This window comes from Garra rufa, chromosome 24, assembly GCF_049309525.1.
Source record: "Garra rufa chromosome 24, GarRuf1.0, whole genome shotgun sequence".
Classification (NCBI taxonomy): Eukaryota; Metazoa; Chordata; class Actinopteri; order Cypriniformes; family Cyprinidae; genus Garra; species Garra rufa.
This window is the reverse complement of record NC_133384.1, coordinates 33,126,610-33,143,678: the sequence shown is the minus strand read 5'-3', so window position 1 is coordinate 33,143,678 and position 17,069 is coordinate 33,126,610. Positions and strand designations below refer to the sequence as shown.

The 17,069-nt window shown below is 33.0% G+C and overlaps 1 protein-coding gene across 1 annotated transcript in view; it reads right to left on the bottom strand.

Annotated features, from left to right (window-relative positions):
• Positions 1-450: 450 nt before the first annotated feature.
• Positions 451-17,069, bottom strand: part of spidr (scaffold protein involved in DNA repair) — an 80,795-nt gene continuing 64,176 nt past the window's right edge. Inside the window, exons 11-16 of the mRNA XM_073830881.1 lie at positions 14,882-15,083; positions 10,195-10,326; positions 5,013-5,103; positions 2,082-2,196; positions 1,063-1,113; positions 451-960 (exon numbers count right to left, since the gene is read on the bottom strand). Coding sequence (XP_073686982.1) covers positions 844-960; positions 1,063-1,113; positions 2,082-2,196; positions 5,013-5,103; positions 10,195-10,326; positions 14,882-15,083 — 708 coding nt within the window. The 3' untranslated portion in view covers positions 451-843. The remainder of the gene's footprint in view (positions 961-1,062; positions 1,114-2,081; positions 2,197-5,012; positions 5,104-10,194; positions 10,327-14,881; positions 15,084-17,069) is intronic.

Below are 17,069 nucleotides of genomic sequence, written 5' to 3'. Positions count from 1 at the left end.
CAAGCTTTCTATTGATTTGGTTTGTTAGAATAGGACAATATTTGGCTGAAATACAACTATTTGAAAATCTGGAATCTGAGGGTGTAAAAAAATCTAAATATTGAGAAAATCACCTTCAAAGTTGTCTAAATCAAGTTCTTAGCAATGCATATTACTAATCAAAAATTAAGTTTTGATATATTTATGGTAGGAAATTTACTAAATATCTTCACTGAACATGATCTTTACTTAATATCCTAATGATTTTTGGCTATTGCTGCAAATATACCTGTTCTACTTACTAATGGTTTTGTGGTCCAGGTCACAAACATTAATAGAGTATATTAGGTTTTAATGTTATAGTGAATTCAATTACATAAATTAAAATTTGCATTATTAGACAGGCATATAATCTATTATAATATTGGTTGATCTATATTAAAAAGACTTACAATCAGTTATCAGGTGGCATAAAAAAATTTATTCATTGTCAATACACGTATTCAGCTGTCATAGAGAGCAATAAACCAATATTAAAGTAGTTCAGAGCTTTTTTTACAAATAATGTAACTTAAATACCACCATAATGTGGCTAGAAGCAACTTTTGTCTTAGCAGACATCTGATTGACAACACAAAAAAGTCTTTTATCAGCTGATACTGGAGCATCTTTCATACTATTAAACATTTAGTGGTTCTGTTTATATAAATAGTTTTAACATCAAGCATTCAAAATGTAATATTGTTCAGGTGACTTCTTAAAGCTTCTTTTCTTAACTTATTTACATGTATTGAGAAATAAGGCAAGACTAGTGTTGACTAATTTTTTTTTTTAAACAACAATAATAATAGATGCATGTGCTTGTTAGCACAGATCAAACTCTTCCAAACCCATCCAAACTGTGTGACTTCTGTTGACAACGTGGACGAATGCACTGAGAGGACCGATCTCCGACCCAAGAACATTTTCCACACTGTAACCCTGTCAAACAAACAGATCAGACAAAAAAAAAAAAAAAGTCAATTAATAACTGAAATAGTTATAAATGACTAACACCTAAACACTACTAGTGCAGAATCTTACCTCGGTACACCTTGTTGAGTTTAAAAGAGATTTAATGGTCTTTTGCTGCAGCTGAAACACACGAATGCATTAATTTCATAATCTGATTCATACGATGTGGCAGGGATATGAAAAAAGCTGTATGAAACATGAATATTTTCTGTTAACTCACAGTCAACCCTGGAAATCATTTAGACTCTAAAAGCCTGAGGAAATCAACCCTGTCTGACCTCGTCTAATCAAGCATCTTGAGACATTTTCGCTTGACAGAGTTAGAAAAAATAATGTTGCAGGGTTCTTCTACATGGTGATAGTTGCTTTAACTAAATGCATTATGAAAATGGCTTAGTATGTAACGGGTTTTAATTAATTTACACTTAGGATTATGAGAAATAAGTTCAAATATAAAGATATAAACTTTCCCTTTCATGCATCAGTTACTCAGTGGTCCAAAACTGTCACAAACTTTATAAGATAAGTTTATTCAAGTCATTTCTGATATCGTATGAGAGATATCTTGTTATATCTGTTCCATAATGTGCGACCCTCCTCTTTCGCTGACATTTCCAGGAAACAAAACTGCATGGAGATAAACACTAGATGAAAAACATTTTGGTTTTTGCGTGAGTGATAAAATCATGCAAGCTTTACTTTCTCGAGTGTTTTTGATCATCATTTTAACGTCATATGTGATAAAGATACAGATGTCTTTGAGTTCGTCTTCAAGAAAGCAGAATTAGAGGAATCTCACAAAACCTGTTCTGAAGAGGTCTACGTCATATATCAGGCTGGAAAATATATATTTACGTGAAATATCATGTTGTGCTGCATTTAATTTATGCTATTTCTTAAAAAAAATAGACAATGAAAATATTATCATATCATATCATATATTTAAATATATGCTGATTAATTAATTTGTTTCATTTAATTTGTTTCATTTGTTATATATATATATATATATATATATATTTTTTTTTTTTTTTTTCTCCACCATGGAATTGATCATTTTCCACATACAGCATCTGAAATCATCTCACCTTGATTTTGACGATACAGTGGCTCAGTGAGGAGCAGCTCAGAAACACCTCCAGCTGCATCTTAGTGCTGGGTTCATCCATCGCAGCTCCACATGCTAAACAGAGGAATCCTTTCCTAGAAACCAGCACAGCAACACACATGCAACTTTTATTGGTGTTTTTCAAATGTTTGTTGAGTCTTTTTTCAGTTTGAGGGCTTAAAGGCACCATGATTCATCACATCAGCTTTACTCTTACACTGGAATGTGAAAACAATTTGGACATGCGGTGGGTTGTGATTAAACACAATGTAATGGAGGCATCTTACGCATTAACTCGGAACCCATATGGGTCAACAACCTTGCGAACATGCATTTAGTATTTCAGGACAGCTACATTTTTCTGTACAGTCTGTTTGGCAGACACTTTTATTCATAGGACTTGCATTAGATTTTTTTTATGCAATCATAGGGAATTAAACCCATAACCTTGATGTTGCTACTGCCATGATCTACTGTTGAGTTACAGGAATGGGTCATACTTTATATTAGGTGGCCTTAACTATTATGTACTTACAGTCAAGCCCGAAATTATTCATACCCCTGGCAAATTCTGACTTAAAGTTACTTTTATTCAACCAGCATTTTTTTTTTTTTTTTTATTAGAAATGACACAGACATCTCCCAGAAGATAATAAGACGATGTACAAGAGGCATCATTGTGGAAAAAATTATTAGTCATCTTTTATTTACGTTTGAACAAAATTGGCATGTCCAAAATTATTCATACCCTTCTCAGTAATCAATAGAAAAGCCTTTATTGGCTATTACAGCAATCAAACGCTTCCTATAATCGCTGACCAGCTTTTTGCATGTCTCCACTGCTATTTTTGCCCATTCATCTTTAGCTCCCTCCACAGATTCTCAACTGGATTTAAGTCAGGACTCTGGCTTGGCCACTGCAAAACGTTAATGTTTTTGTCTGCTAACCATTTCTTCACCACTTTTGCTGTGTGTTTTGGGTCAAGGCCAAGTTTCTCTGCAGACTGCCTGATGTTGTTGTTGAGATTTTTGATGTATTGCTCATTTTTCATGGTGCCGTTTACTGTGATTAGGTTCCCTGGTCCACCGGCTAAAAAACACCCACAAAACATTAGGTTCCCACCACCATGTTTGACAGTGGGGATGGTGTTCTTAGGGTTGAAGGCTTCTCCTTTTTTACGCCAAATGAAGGCTACATCATTATGGCCAAACAATTAAATTTTTGTTTCATCTCACCATAAAACAGAAGACCAGAAGTCTTCTTCTTTGTCCAGATGAGCATTTGCAAAGGCCAAGCCACTGGAGCTTCAAAACATTTAGATATGGTCTTATTGCCCTTTCCTGGCTTGTGAGGAGCCACAATGCACAGCCGCAGGTCCTCAGTGAGCTCCTTTGTCTTAGCCATGACTGTCCACAAACCAACAGCAGAGAGCTTCTGTTTTTCACCTGTTGAGTTGATTAAAACAGCTGTTCCCAATGAATTAGGGTAATTAGGATGCTTTAGAACAGCTTGGACTATTTGGAATGGTATAGAACTTTGGATTTTCCCATAGACTGTGACAGTTTGCAAAGGGTATGAATAATTTTGCACAAGCCACTTTTTGTTCAAATGTAAATAAAAGCTGAGAAATATTTTTTTCCACAATGATGCCTCTTGTACATCGTTTTATTATCTTTTGGGAGAAGCCTGTATCATTTCTGGTCAAAAAAAACCTTGCTGGTTGAGTAAAAGTAACTTTAAGTCAGAATTTGCCAGTGGTATGAATAATTTCCGGCTTGACTGTACATAAAAAAAAAAGTACAATGTACTTGATGTACTTAATGTACAGTGTTGCAAAACACTTTTGCTTCTATTAAGGTGGGAAATGGGTACGGTTAGGGACAGGGACATGTAAAAACATGTTTGTACACAACACAATAAGTACATTGTACCAAATTATTAATTTAAATACAAGTACATAGTAGTTAAGGCCACCTACTTGACAAGCAACAGCATTTTACTTCCATAATCTGACAATTTGGATCCACTGCAGTGAATGAGTGCCGTCAGAATGAGAGTCTAAACAGCTGATAAAAACATCACAATAATCCACAAGTAAGCCACACCACTCCAGTCCATCAATTAATATCTTGTAATGCAAAAAGCTGCATTTTTGTAATAAACAAATCCATCATAAGACATTTTGCAACTTTGAACCATCGTTTTCATCTAAAATATGAGTCGATAATCCATAATAACGCATCCTCCAGTGAAAAAGTTAATTTCCTATTGTCTCTCACGTCAAAATCCACCCACATATTTGTTTTAAACTGTTTTGGATGGTTTCTCTTCATTCAGATGAGATGACTTTTTTTACTGTCTTAATGATGGATTTGTTTCTTATAAAACATGCAGGTTTTCACTTCACAAGATGTTAATTGATGGAATTGATGGTGTGGGTTGTTGTGATGTTTTTTATCAGCTGTTCGGACTCTCATTTTGACGGCACCCATTCACTCCAGAGGATCCATTAGTGAGCAAGTGATGTAATGCTAAGGTTTTCCAAATCTGTTCCCCTGAAGATCTTGAATTGCCTAAGGGTGAGGAACATTTTCTTCAAGTTTGTTTTTGTGGCTTTGGGAACAAAATAAAATGCCACAAACATGTCCCCTATAATGCACTTTGGGAAAACTCAATCTTCTGAATTGCTTCTTAATAAAGCAAGCATTTGGGACTCAATAAACACCTCATTTTACAATATGACGCAAGTTGGAAATCACAGCTGTGACACTGCTTTAATAATGTGTGTAGGCATTAGTTCTCTAGAACTGACGTTAATCTATCAGCCCAGATGCTGAAGGTCGATTGTTTTTGGTCTTTAAAGTTCACCGATTTGGACTTAGAACTGGTCTAGAGGGACTTTGGACTTACTGTTGTTCTCGAGTCTCTAAACGGCAGCTCTCGCAGTGGCTGCAGGTGGGCCAGGAGAATGCTGTGCTTTCATCCACTGCTGCAACCACACCTGCACATTAACATAAGCAAATTACCCAGAATTGAAATCATTTTATTGGCACAAATGACTAAAATCAGTTTGCTTGTTGATCAAAGGTTAAAAAAGCATTGTATTAGTAACTAATAGGGCTGGGTTTTGACACAACTTTCTGATTCAGTATCGATTACTTTGGACATATGGACCATTCTACAGAATTGGTGCAAAGTGCTGTCCCACAACCAAAAAAACAAACAAAAAAAAAACTAAAAAAGCATTTAAGTATTCAAATCTTAGATGGTAGAAGATCATTTTATTATCTATTAAAACCCACAATAATATTTAAAATAGCAGTAAGCTTAATATATATAAAATCATCATTTAGTGGCTACTTTGGAGGTGGCTGTTCCGAACCAAAAACCCTAAATTTCCACTAATGAAAATTATATTGAAAGAATTTTTGTATTTTTTCCCCATCTTTTCGATTCTTTTAAAAAGTAAAGTTAAAAATATTTATTTATTATTTAATAATTGGCTGAGACTAATTTCAACGTTTATGATCAGGGAATACTCCTGTTTCCCCGTCTCCTACAGTTGAGGTCAAAAGTTTACATCCCCCTTTCAGATTCTGCAAAATGTTAATTATTTTACCAAAATAAGAGGGATCATACAAAATGTTATTGTTTACATAAAAGATGTTTACATATAGTCCACAAGAGAAAATGACCCTGTTCAAAAGTTTACATCCTCTTAATTCTTAATACTGTGTTGTTATGATTATGAATGATCCACAGCTGTGTTTTTTTTTTTTTTTTTGTTTAGTGATATTTGTTCATGAGTCCCTTGTTTGTACACATCTCAATTCTGTTCAAAAGTTTTCACCCTGGCACTTAATGTATCGTTTTTTCCTTCTGGAGCATCAGTGAGTGTTTTGAACCTTCTGTAATAGTTGTATATGAGTCCCTCAGTTGTCCTCAGTTTGAAAATCATACAGTCATTGTTGGCAAAGATTCAAATACTTAAAAATCATTAAAAAAAAAAAGAAAAAAGAATTTGTGGGACCTGAAGAATTTTTCAGAAGAACAGCAGGCAGTTTAACTGTTCAGGACAAACAAGGGATTCATGAACAACTATCACTAAACAAAAACACAGCTGTGGATCATTCAGGTAATTAAGAATCAAGTGTATGTAAACTTTTGAACAGGGTCTTTTTTTTTATAAATTCAACTATTATTTTCTCTTGTGGACTATATGTAAACATCTTTTATGTGAAATATCTTATTCAGGTCAGTACTAAATAAACAATAACATGCATTTTGTATGATCCCTCTTATTTTTGTCAAATAATTAACATTTTGCAGAATCTGCAATGGGGATGTAAACTTCTGACCTCAACTGTAGCTACATACAATTTTAAAGTAAATGCGTTCGAAAGTCTTTACCAAACACATTTTTCTTCTATAATTAAACACTTTTTTTTGGCAGTTTATCTGTAACAGTTGATATATGTTTACCACTGTTCAGAACTGTGCTAGCTAACCATGTGCTGATAAGCACCTTTGAGCTAGATTCAAAATTATGTAAAACGGTCACTACCGAAACCATTTGGTGAAATTTTGGTAGCAACATCTTTGTTTTTTCGGGTGTTGTCCCTTAAAATTGTCACTACCGAAACAGTCACGATCGAAACATGTCATCATTGTTTCGGTAGTGACAAAAAGGGAACACACAATCCTCATATTTGGGGGAAATAAACTACATTTGAGTAAAGTTAAGGTATGCAGTTTTTAGTATTTTATTATGTTTTAGTAGTGTTTTAGTTTGCAGGTTAAAATTCTGTAAGTAATGTTGTCGATACCAAAGCATTAATGTCACAACATTGTTTTTGTTTTGTTTTCTCCCTCTGTTAAGACATTTCCAATTATGAACTTGGAGCAATTCTGTATAGACCCACATATCAGATACAGCAATGCAAAGTTTTCTCAAGGGAAAAAAAATCGTCAGCTGGTACTATATTACTATAATATTGCAGGTTAAAACTAATTGTTGTTTACGAATGATTACGCTCAATTTTCAAGTTCTTACAATAATAAAGTTATAATTATATATTGCATTTCTTCTTCAATTAGTTTCTGGCTGTCACAAAAATTGCCATTCAAAACTGAATTTGAAATCTGAGACTTTCATATCAAAAGCAACAAATCTTATTGCACTTTATTGGATGGGAGGTGTGCTGTCTTGGGATTTAAGAATAGATATTGTTTCATAAAAATGAGAATCAATATTGTTTACTCAGCCCTAGTAACTAAGTAACTTTTAACAGTTACACTCTTAAAAATAAAGTTTCCAAAAGGTAACAGTTTTTAAAAGTAAACATTTTTGGAATCTTTTGTAGAATCAAGAGTTCCATAAATGTTTAAGGTTCTTCATATAGAACCCTAGATTTATTTTTCAGATTAATTTTGTTGTCTTTGATAATTAGTTTCAGTTTAGTGCTTATGAATTTGACCTACTACTGTGAAATGAATTATCAAATCTTCTACACAAATAAATGATCAACACATAACCTATGACTTTGTTTGTTTAGACTTCTACTGAGAACTTAAAATTTAGGCTTTGCACGGACATTCTCTGACAAATGACATCGTAAAAGCAGTAACGCAGCACACAAACACACATCTGTGTTACATAATACACAGCAGGCAGAGTGATAAAACCCCTGCATGAACCTCTGCTCTCCGGAGGATCCTTCGGCACGCAGCCAGAAGCTGAAGTTGCTGACCACTGCAAAAGATAATTTTTGCTTGTTACACTTTTGAGTCAGATGATTTGCCTTATCTTCAGGGTGAAACGGCCATGGAGATTCAAAGTCTAACATGGAGTGTCAAATATCACATTTCTATCCTCGCTGAACGTGGAAGAATCTAAACATAATGTGTGGATGACAAAATCAAAACAGAACATGACTTAGGCGCATCTATATTTATCGCTTCATGTCCTGGGTCGTCCATGGGGATTTCAGCTTGAGTAACTTTCATTCAATAGTTTTGAAAGTTTCCTTAAAAGAGAGAATCTGTAATACATTATAAAGCATTCATGGCTGAATCTCATGAAAACATGTGCAGGTCATATTTCATGGACAAATTAAAAAATAAAAAAGTGAATAAAAAAAAAATAAAAAAAAATAAATATAAATATATATATATTTCTGATAAAGAAAATAATGCATTTTTTAAGACCATTAAGATTTTGTGACATTGTTTTCATGACAAATATGCAATGCAGACTTGTAAATTATTTCAATGATTTAATTAATCATGTAAAAATGATGTAATTTGTAATTAATTGTGAAATTTGATTTATTATTTATTGAATTTATTAAATGATTATTATTGTAATGTATTGTTTATTACATTGTTTTACTAAAATTATATTTATTGTTTATTATTTATTTAAATATTTAATTGTTAAAAAATATTTACTAATGTAATAATTACTAATATTATTTATTATAATTAATCTAATTATTTTCCAATTACAGTAATGAGAATTATTATATAAAATATTTATTACATATATTAAATTATTATTATTATTATTATTATTATTATTACTATTATTAATGAATTGTATTTATGACATTGTCTTACTAAAATTCAATGCATTGTTCATTATTTATTTATTATTACTATTTTTTATTTTATTATATATTATTTACATTTACTTATTACTAGTAATTATTATAATAATTGCTAATATAATTTATTATAATTATTTACATCATTATTTACATCTCATTGTATTACAGAAAAAATTATATCAAAATGCAATATTATAATATTATATTATGTACATATATATATATATATATATATATATACATAATATATACACACATATATACACACACACATATATAGATTATATTCTTTTACTAAAATTCAATTTCATATTTTTTTATATTCACAATTTCATATTTTTTTATATTCACTTTTTAAAAATATTTACTTATTACTAGTAATTATTAAAATAATTACTAATATAATTTATTATAAATCATTATTTTGATTATTTTAATCATTAAATTATCATTAATAATATAATAAATATAATAAATAAATAATAATAATAAATATAATTAAGAAGTATCAAACTATCAAAAAATATAAAAATATATAATTTAATGAGAGCATTTTGAAGAAATGTTTTTTATTATTTATTAAATTCTTTATTACACTGTTTTAATTAAATTAAATGTATTTATTTATTTATATATTTTATTGTTGTTTATTTTAAATATTTACATTTTAATTTATTATGTATTTATTCAATATTTACTTTAAAAAATATTTACTTATTATTAATTATTAAAATAATTACTAAAATAATTCATCATAATTAATTATCTACTTATTTTCTCAATATTTTTAGAGAAATAGAAATTCTGATTACTAACGCTGCACAATTTGCTGCTATTTTTCTATATAGCCAGTCGCAAACCACCACTGCTAAGCTATTCTATTAATATTACGGCAGATAAACCGACCCCTATATGAGGCATGTGGTTAATCGATTCCCATGTCAGATGGTCTTTGTATGTCTAACTGAACTGCTCTCTGTCAAAAAAACAAGTCGCAAACAAGACGTTCCACACAATGCTGTTTTCCATTTTCTGAACGATACATTATTAGACATGTGGTATTGCTGACGACATTTGAAAAAGCAATGAAATAACTCTCAAAGACCATTAATGCTAAGAACATGGTCAATATTTGAGGATGATTGCAAGAATGAAACAATACAGAGGGATGGCATCACTTTGCATGAGTTAAAATAATAGAATAAGAGAATGAACAGAACACTTTGTAATAAAATGTGACTTTTATATCTCAAACCCAGGCAGAAAGACAACTTCAACATGTGGGAGAAAGATCTTAAAGGAGGAAAAGCAAATAACAAACCACAAGAAGGTCCCTAACAAAGCATCAAGAACAAAGCCTGAGCCAACAAACAACTGGTTTCGTTTAAAAGGCCAAACATGCTGTACCCCCCTGAGATCTCGTTTTGTCAGGCTGGATCGTACCAACTCAAAAACAGTGGAGGTTGTGGAGGGAATGTACCAACCTGTGACAGAGCAAAGAGTGTACGGGAGGGTTTCTGGATCAAGGTGGTCTAGTATTATGGGCCGTGGTATGGAGAAGGATGGGTCCTCTGGTTCCACTTGAATCACTGTCTGTTCCCCACAGAATATCTGAGCTGGTTTAGGAAAAGGAGCAGTAGCTTAATGTCACGGAATGTTCTACAGTCACGGCTCTGAGAAATAACAACACGAAGATTAATGTAGGAAACCTCTAAATCTCAAAATAGTTCAGACATGAAGATGCAACCACAGAGACTTTCAGCTTGAATGGCTTCCATTCAGTAGTGCTGAATTTTCCTTAAAAAACAGAATTTATGCATTATAAAGCATTTGTGGCTGCATCTCATCAAAACGTGTCCAGATCATATTTTAAAAACAAAAGGTAAAAAGAAAGAATAAAAGTGAAACCTATTTAGGAACATTTTGTGGCATTATTTACAATTAAGCACAAATTACAATTTTCTTTTTAAATTAATTAATTATTTAAAATGTGTGATTAATTAATATATATTATATTATACATATTATCTAAAATATATTATTATTTATTGTAACATGCTTAATAATAATAATATTCACACAACAGAAATGAGATGCTATATAATACCTTATAAACATTGTTATTTAGTATTACTGAGATACTACTATTACTACTAGTTTTTATAAATATATTAGTGGTGGGCCATTATCGACGTTAACGTGCTGCGTTAACGTGAGACTCTTATCGGGCGATAAAAAAAATATGGCCGTTAATCTATTCTCAAAGTTGGGTTGGGAGCTGGGTCTATACTACGCAAGCTATGATGACTTTCACCTTGATATTTTAGTGCGGATGTACACCTAGCCGAATTGCACTGTAGGGGGCGAGAACGAGTTTTCGAACCTGTGTGTATGCCTACTGTGAAATTACTACATCAAACGAGACGTGCTAACATGGATGCAGCTATGAAGCCGCCGGGTTTGCTTCAGGGCAGGTGCGTTGCTAGACCGTTTTTACTTGGGCACGTGTGTGAGTTATAATTTACTTTGATAATCCCAAAATAAAGACATTAAACTATATGCAACAATTGAATTGACGCTTCTAAAAGCAACGCAGTTTAACTATGCACGCAGATATCCATGCCCGTGCGCGTCTGTGTAGTTTTGAGAATGACACAAATATTAGTTTTCACAAAGTTTGCTGCTAAACTGCTTTTAGATCTTTGTTTCAGTTGTTTCTGTGATGTACTGAAATATAATTACAAGCACTTCATTCGTTTCAAAGGCTTTTATCGACAATTACATGACATTTATGCAAAGAGTCAGTATTTGCAGTGTTGGCCCTTCTTTTTCAGGACCAATTCGACTGGGCATGCTCTCAATCAACTTCTGGGCCAAATCCTGACTGATAGCAACCCATTCTTTCATAATCACTTCTTGGAGTTTGTCAGAATTAGTGGGTTTTTGTTTGTCCACCCGCCTCTTGAGGATTGACCACAAGTTCTCAATGGGATTAAGATCTGGGGAGTTTCCAGGCCATGGACCCAAAATGTCAACGTTTTGGTCCCCGAGCCACTTAGTTATCACTTTTGCCTTATGGCACGGTGCTCCATCGTGCTGGAAAATGCATTGTTCTTCACCAAACTGTTGTTGGATTGTTGGAAGAAGTTGCTGTTGGAGGGTTTTGGTACCATTCTTTATTCATGGCTGTGTTTTTGGGCAAAATTGTGAGTGAGCCCACTCCCTTGGATGAGAAGCAACCCCACACATGAATGGCCTCAGGATGCTTTACTGTTGGCATGACACAGGACTGATGGTAGCGCTCACCTTTTCTTCTCCGGACAAGCCTTTTTCCAGATGCCCCAAACAATCGGAAAGAGGCTTCATCGGAGAATATGACTTTGCCCCAGTCCTCAGCAGTCCATTCGCCATACTTTTTGCAGAAGATCAATCTGTCCCTGATGTTTTTTTTGGAGAGAAGTGGCTTCTTTGCTGCCCTTCTTGACACCAGGCCATCTTCCAAAAGTCTTGGCCTCACTGTGTGTCCAGATGCGCTCACACCTGCCTGCTGCCATTCCTGAGCAAGCTCTGCACTGGTGGCACTCCGATCCCGCAGCTGAATCCTCTTTAGGAGACGATCCTGGCGCTTGCTGGACTTTCTTGGACGCCCTGAAACCTTCTTAACAAGAATTGAACCTCTTTCCTTGAAGTTCTTGATGATCCTATAAATTGTTGATTTAGGTGCAATCTTAGTAGCCACAATATCCTTGCCTGTGAAGCCATTTTTACGCAACGCAATGATGGCTGCACGAGTTTCTTTGCAGGTCACCATGGTTAACAATGGAAGAACAATGATTTCAAGCATCACCCTCCTTTTAACATGTCAAGTCTGCCATTCTAACCCAATCAGCCTGACATAATGATCTTCAGCCTTGTGCTCGTCAACATTCTTACCTGAGTTAACAAGACGATTACTGAAATGATCTCAGCAGGTCCTTTAATGACAGCAATGAAATGCAGTGGAAAGTTTTTTTTCGGGATTAAGTAAATTTTCATGGCAAAGAAGGACTATGCAATTCATCTGATTACTCTTCATAACATTCTGGAGTATATGCAAATTGCTATTATAAAAACTTAAGCAGCAACTTTTCCAATTTCCAATATTTATGTAATTCTCAAAACTTTTGGCCACGACTGTACATACAGTGTAGGAATAGTTGGTTACACTAGTTTGTATAGTTAATTGTGTTGTAAATGCAATTGTCAAGCAGTTTGTGATGCATTTTGGAAACAGAAGATGAGCCCCTGGTCTAATGCGCCACCTGGCTTGAGAAACCCGTTCCCAAAGACTTACTTTTAGTCATTATTTGGGTAGCACACATATTCTGAATGCCTTCGGCAGAATTCAAATTAGCCAAGCTAGATTAATCTAGATTAATTCCAAGATTACAGTGAGATTAATCTAGATTAAAAAAAATAATCTATGCCCACCACTAAAAAATAATGAATCTATATGTATTTTTATATTTTCTGCTTTTATGTTCATTTTCGTTAAAGTTATAACTAAAACGTTTTGGGGTTTTTTTGTTCTAAAACTGAAATAAAAATGAATACTTTATAACAAATAAAGTTTGTATTGATTTTTATTTCAGTTTTAGTACATCAAGCTAAACTAAATTAAAATAAGACATGTTCCCTTAGCAACTAGATGAATTTAAATTCAAATAATTTTAAATATATTTAAATTTTAAGTATACATTTTTAATGCTTGAATTTGTTTCAATTTTAGTTAACTATAATAGCCTAAAAATCTCTGTTTTAATTGCATTTCTACATTAATTTTATGATTGAATGTAAATATAAAATTATATTTAAAAACTTTAATGTTGGTGGGATTAATCACATTTGAAAAAAATGTGTAATTAATTAATATATTATATTACATATAATTATTTATTGTAACATATTTTTTTTTTTTAAAGATTTATTTTTGCCGTTTTTGCCTTTATTTTGATAGGACAGATCAGAATTGACAGGAAGAGATAGGGGGAGGGGTCGGGAAAAGTCCTCGAGTCGGTATTCGAACACGGGACGCCCGGAGTGCAACAGTGCTGTATGTCGGCGCGCAGCCCACAAGGCTAACGGCGCCGACTTATTGTAACATACTTAATAATATGTGACCCTGGACCACAAAACCAGTCTTAAGTCGCTGGGGTATGTTTGTAGCAATAGCCAAAAATACATTGTATGGGTCAAAATTATTGATTTTTCTTTTATGTCAAAAATCATTAGGAAATTAAGTAAAGATCATGTTCCATTAAGATTTTTTGTAAATTTCCTACTGTAAACCTATCAAAATATAACTTTTTATTAGTAATATGCATTGCTAAGAACTTAATTTGGACAAGTTTAAAGGTGATTTTCTCAGTATTTTGATTTTTTTGTACCCTCAGATTCCAGATTTTCAAATAGATGTATCTCGGCCAAATATTGTCCTATCCTAACAAACCATACATCAATAGAAAGTTTATTTATTGAGCTTTCATATGATGTATATATCTCAGTTTTGTAAAATTTAACCTTATGACTGGTTTTGTGGTCCAGGGTCACATATTATATTCACACTACAGTAATGAGATGCTATATATTACCTTATAAACATTGTTATTTAGTATTACTGAGATACTACTATTAGTTTTAGTTTTTATAAATATATTTTCTGCTTTTATTTTCATTTTAGGAAAAGTTATAACTAAAACCTTTCGTTTTTTCGGTTCTAAAACTAAAATAAAAATGAATACAAATTTTATAACAAAAAAAGTATTCATTTTTATTTCAGGTTTACAACATCAAGATAAACCAAATTAAAATAAGAAATGTTTCCTTAGCAACTAGATGAATTTAAATTTAAACAAATTTAAATGTATTTATATTTTAATTTCAAGTAACAGTTTTTATGGTTTAATTTGTTTCAGTTTTAGTTAACTATAATAACCTAAAAATCAATGTTTTCTTGTTTTAATTGCAGATTACATAATGCGCTCTCTCTAATACTTTAGAATTACTACCATTATGGCCGTACCAGTAATTTGCAAGTCATTTGAAATGCATGGTGTCAGTATAAAAAAGCTGTGCATGAAACATTACATTCAGACAGGTGATATGTTCATGTATGTTTAACAGGTGAAATACCATTCTCTTTCACAGCGTCTCTGAACATCAGGACAGGTTTTGTCTGCGGAGCATCCAGGGCCTGTGTGACTGAGCTCTGGATCAGACAGGACGGGCTCAGACACACGGCTATGGTTCTGGTGTTCCCCTCTGTGCTTGGCTCCATTTGGAGACTGGCATCCGTCACAAACAACAGCAGCTCCCTCTCGTCTGCATTTGAGCTCTGCAAGACCAAGATGCATATAGCATTTAGTGAATTTGATTAAATAAAGTTCTATCAACTCACTTTAAAATTAATATTAAACCTTTTAATGAATAATGCACATTTTCTCTTTTTAAATATGTGGACATAAATACTGTGCAAACTTGTGTAAAAACTTAAGTATTAATCTAGCAACTTGCTAATCATGTTAGAAACTTGTCAGTCATGCTAATAACTTGCTAATCATGCTAGAAACATGCTAGTAACTTGTCAGTCATGCTAATAACTTGCTAATCATGCTAGAAACATGCTAGTAACTTGTCAGTCATGCTAATAACTTGCAAATCATGCTAGAAACATGCTAGAAACTTGTCAGTCATGCTAATAACTTGCTAATCATGCTAGAAACATGCTAGAAACTTGTCAGTCATGCTAATAACTTGCTAATCATGCTAGAAACATGTTAGTAACTTGTCAGTCATGCTAATGTCATGCTAATAACTTGCAAATCATGCTAGAAACATGTTAGTAACTTGTCAGTCATGCTAATAACTTGCAAATCATGTTAGAAATAACTTGCCAATCATGCTAGAAACATGTTAGTAACTTGTCAGTCATGCTAATAACTTGCAAATCATGCTACAAACATGCTAGTAACTTGTCAGTCATGCTAATAACTTGCAAATCATGCTAGAAACATGCTAGAAACTTGTCAGTCATGCTAATAACTTGCAGATCATGATAGACACATGCTAGTAACTTGTCAGTCATGCTAATGTCATGCTAATAACTTGCAAATCATGCTAGAAACATGTTAGTAACTTGTCAGTCATGCTAATGTCATGCTAATAACTTGCAAATCATGCTAGAAACATGTTAGTAACTTGTCAGTCATGCTAATGTCATGCTAATAACTTGCTAATCATGTTAGAAACTTGTCAGCCATGCTAATAACTTGCTAATCATGCTAGAAACATGCTAGTAACTTGTCAGTCATGCTAATGTCATGCTAATAACTTGCTAATCATGCTAGAAACATGCTAGTAACTTGTCAGTCATGCTAATGTAATGCTAATAACTTGCAAATCATGCTAGAAACATGCTAGTAACTTGTCAGTCATGCTAATAACTTGCTAATCATGTTACAAACATGTTAATGACATACTAGTAACTTGCTAATCATGCTAGAAACATGTTAGAAATGTGCTAGCAACTAGTTAGTCAGCCTAAAAACATGCGAGCAACTTGCTAATCATGCTAGAAACATGCTGAAACATGCTAACAACTTGCTAATCATGTTGGAAACATGCTAGCAACTTACCATGATAGAAACATGTTAGAAACTTGTTAATAATGTTAGAAACATGCTAGCAACTTGCTAATCATGCTAGAAACTTACTAAACATGCTAGAAAAATGTTAGAATCATGTTAACTACATTCCAATCATGTTAACAACATGCTAATCACCTAATCTATCTATATAAAGTTCAAAGGCTTTTACAGCTGCTTTAAACTTTCAAGCTAGGCTTTCTTGAGCCAACCTAAAGTTTGTCTTCACAAACTTTTTTTCATCTTGTTATATATATTATATTATTTCTTTTAATCAATGAATTGGACACTTGGCTTTACTGCATTATTTCAACATTCACGTATGAGCAAATTTGGGGAAAATATTGGTGTTTATCAAACAGTGTCCTGAATACACTAGGCTAAATAAAACTTCAATTGTTTTGCCTCATTAATAAAGACATAAATCTGTCATTATCGCAGGAAAAATGCTTTAGGGCCAGTTTCCCAGACAAGCTGTTCTTTCATACACCTACGCAGATGTGCAATGTCAATAGCAAAACAAACAGCGCAAATCAAAACAAAACTAAATACGTTGATCTACTATCCACACCAGCGTGTGTGCGTGACCCTTAACCTCCTACAAATAAATCCCAGGTTATCAAAGTCCAAAGTCTGAGGGTTTTCTAGATCAGTCAAACAGATTGTCAATGGATGAT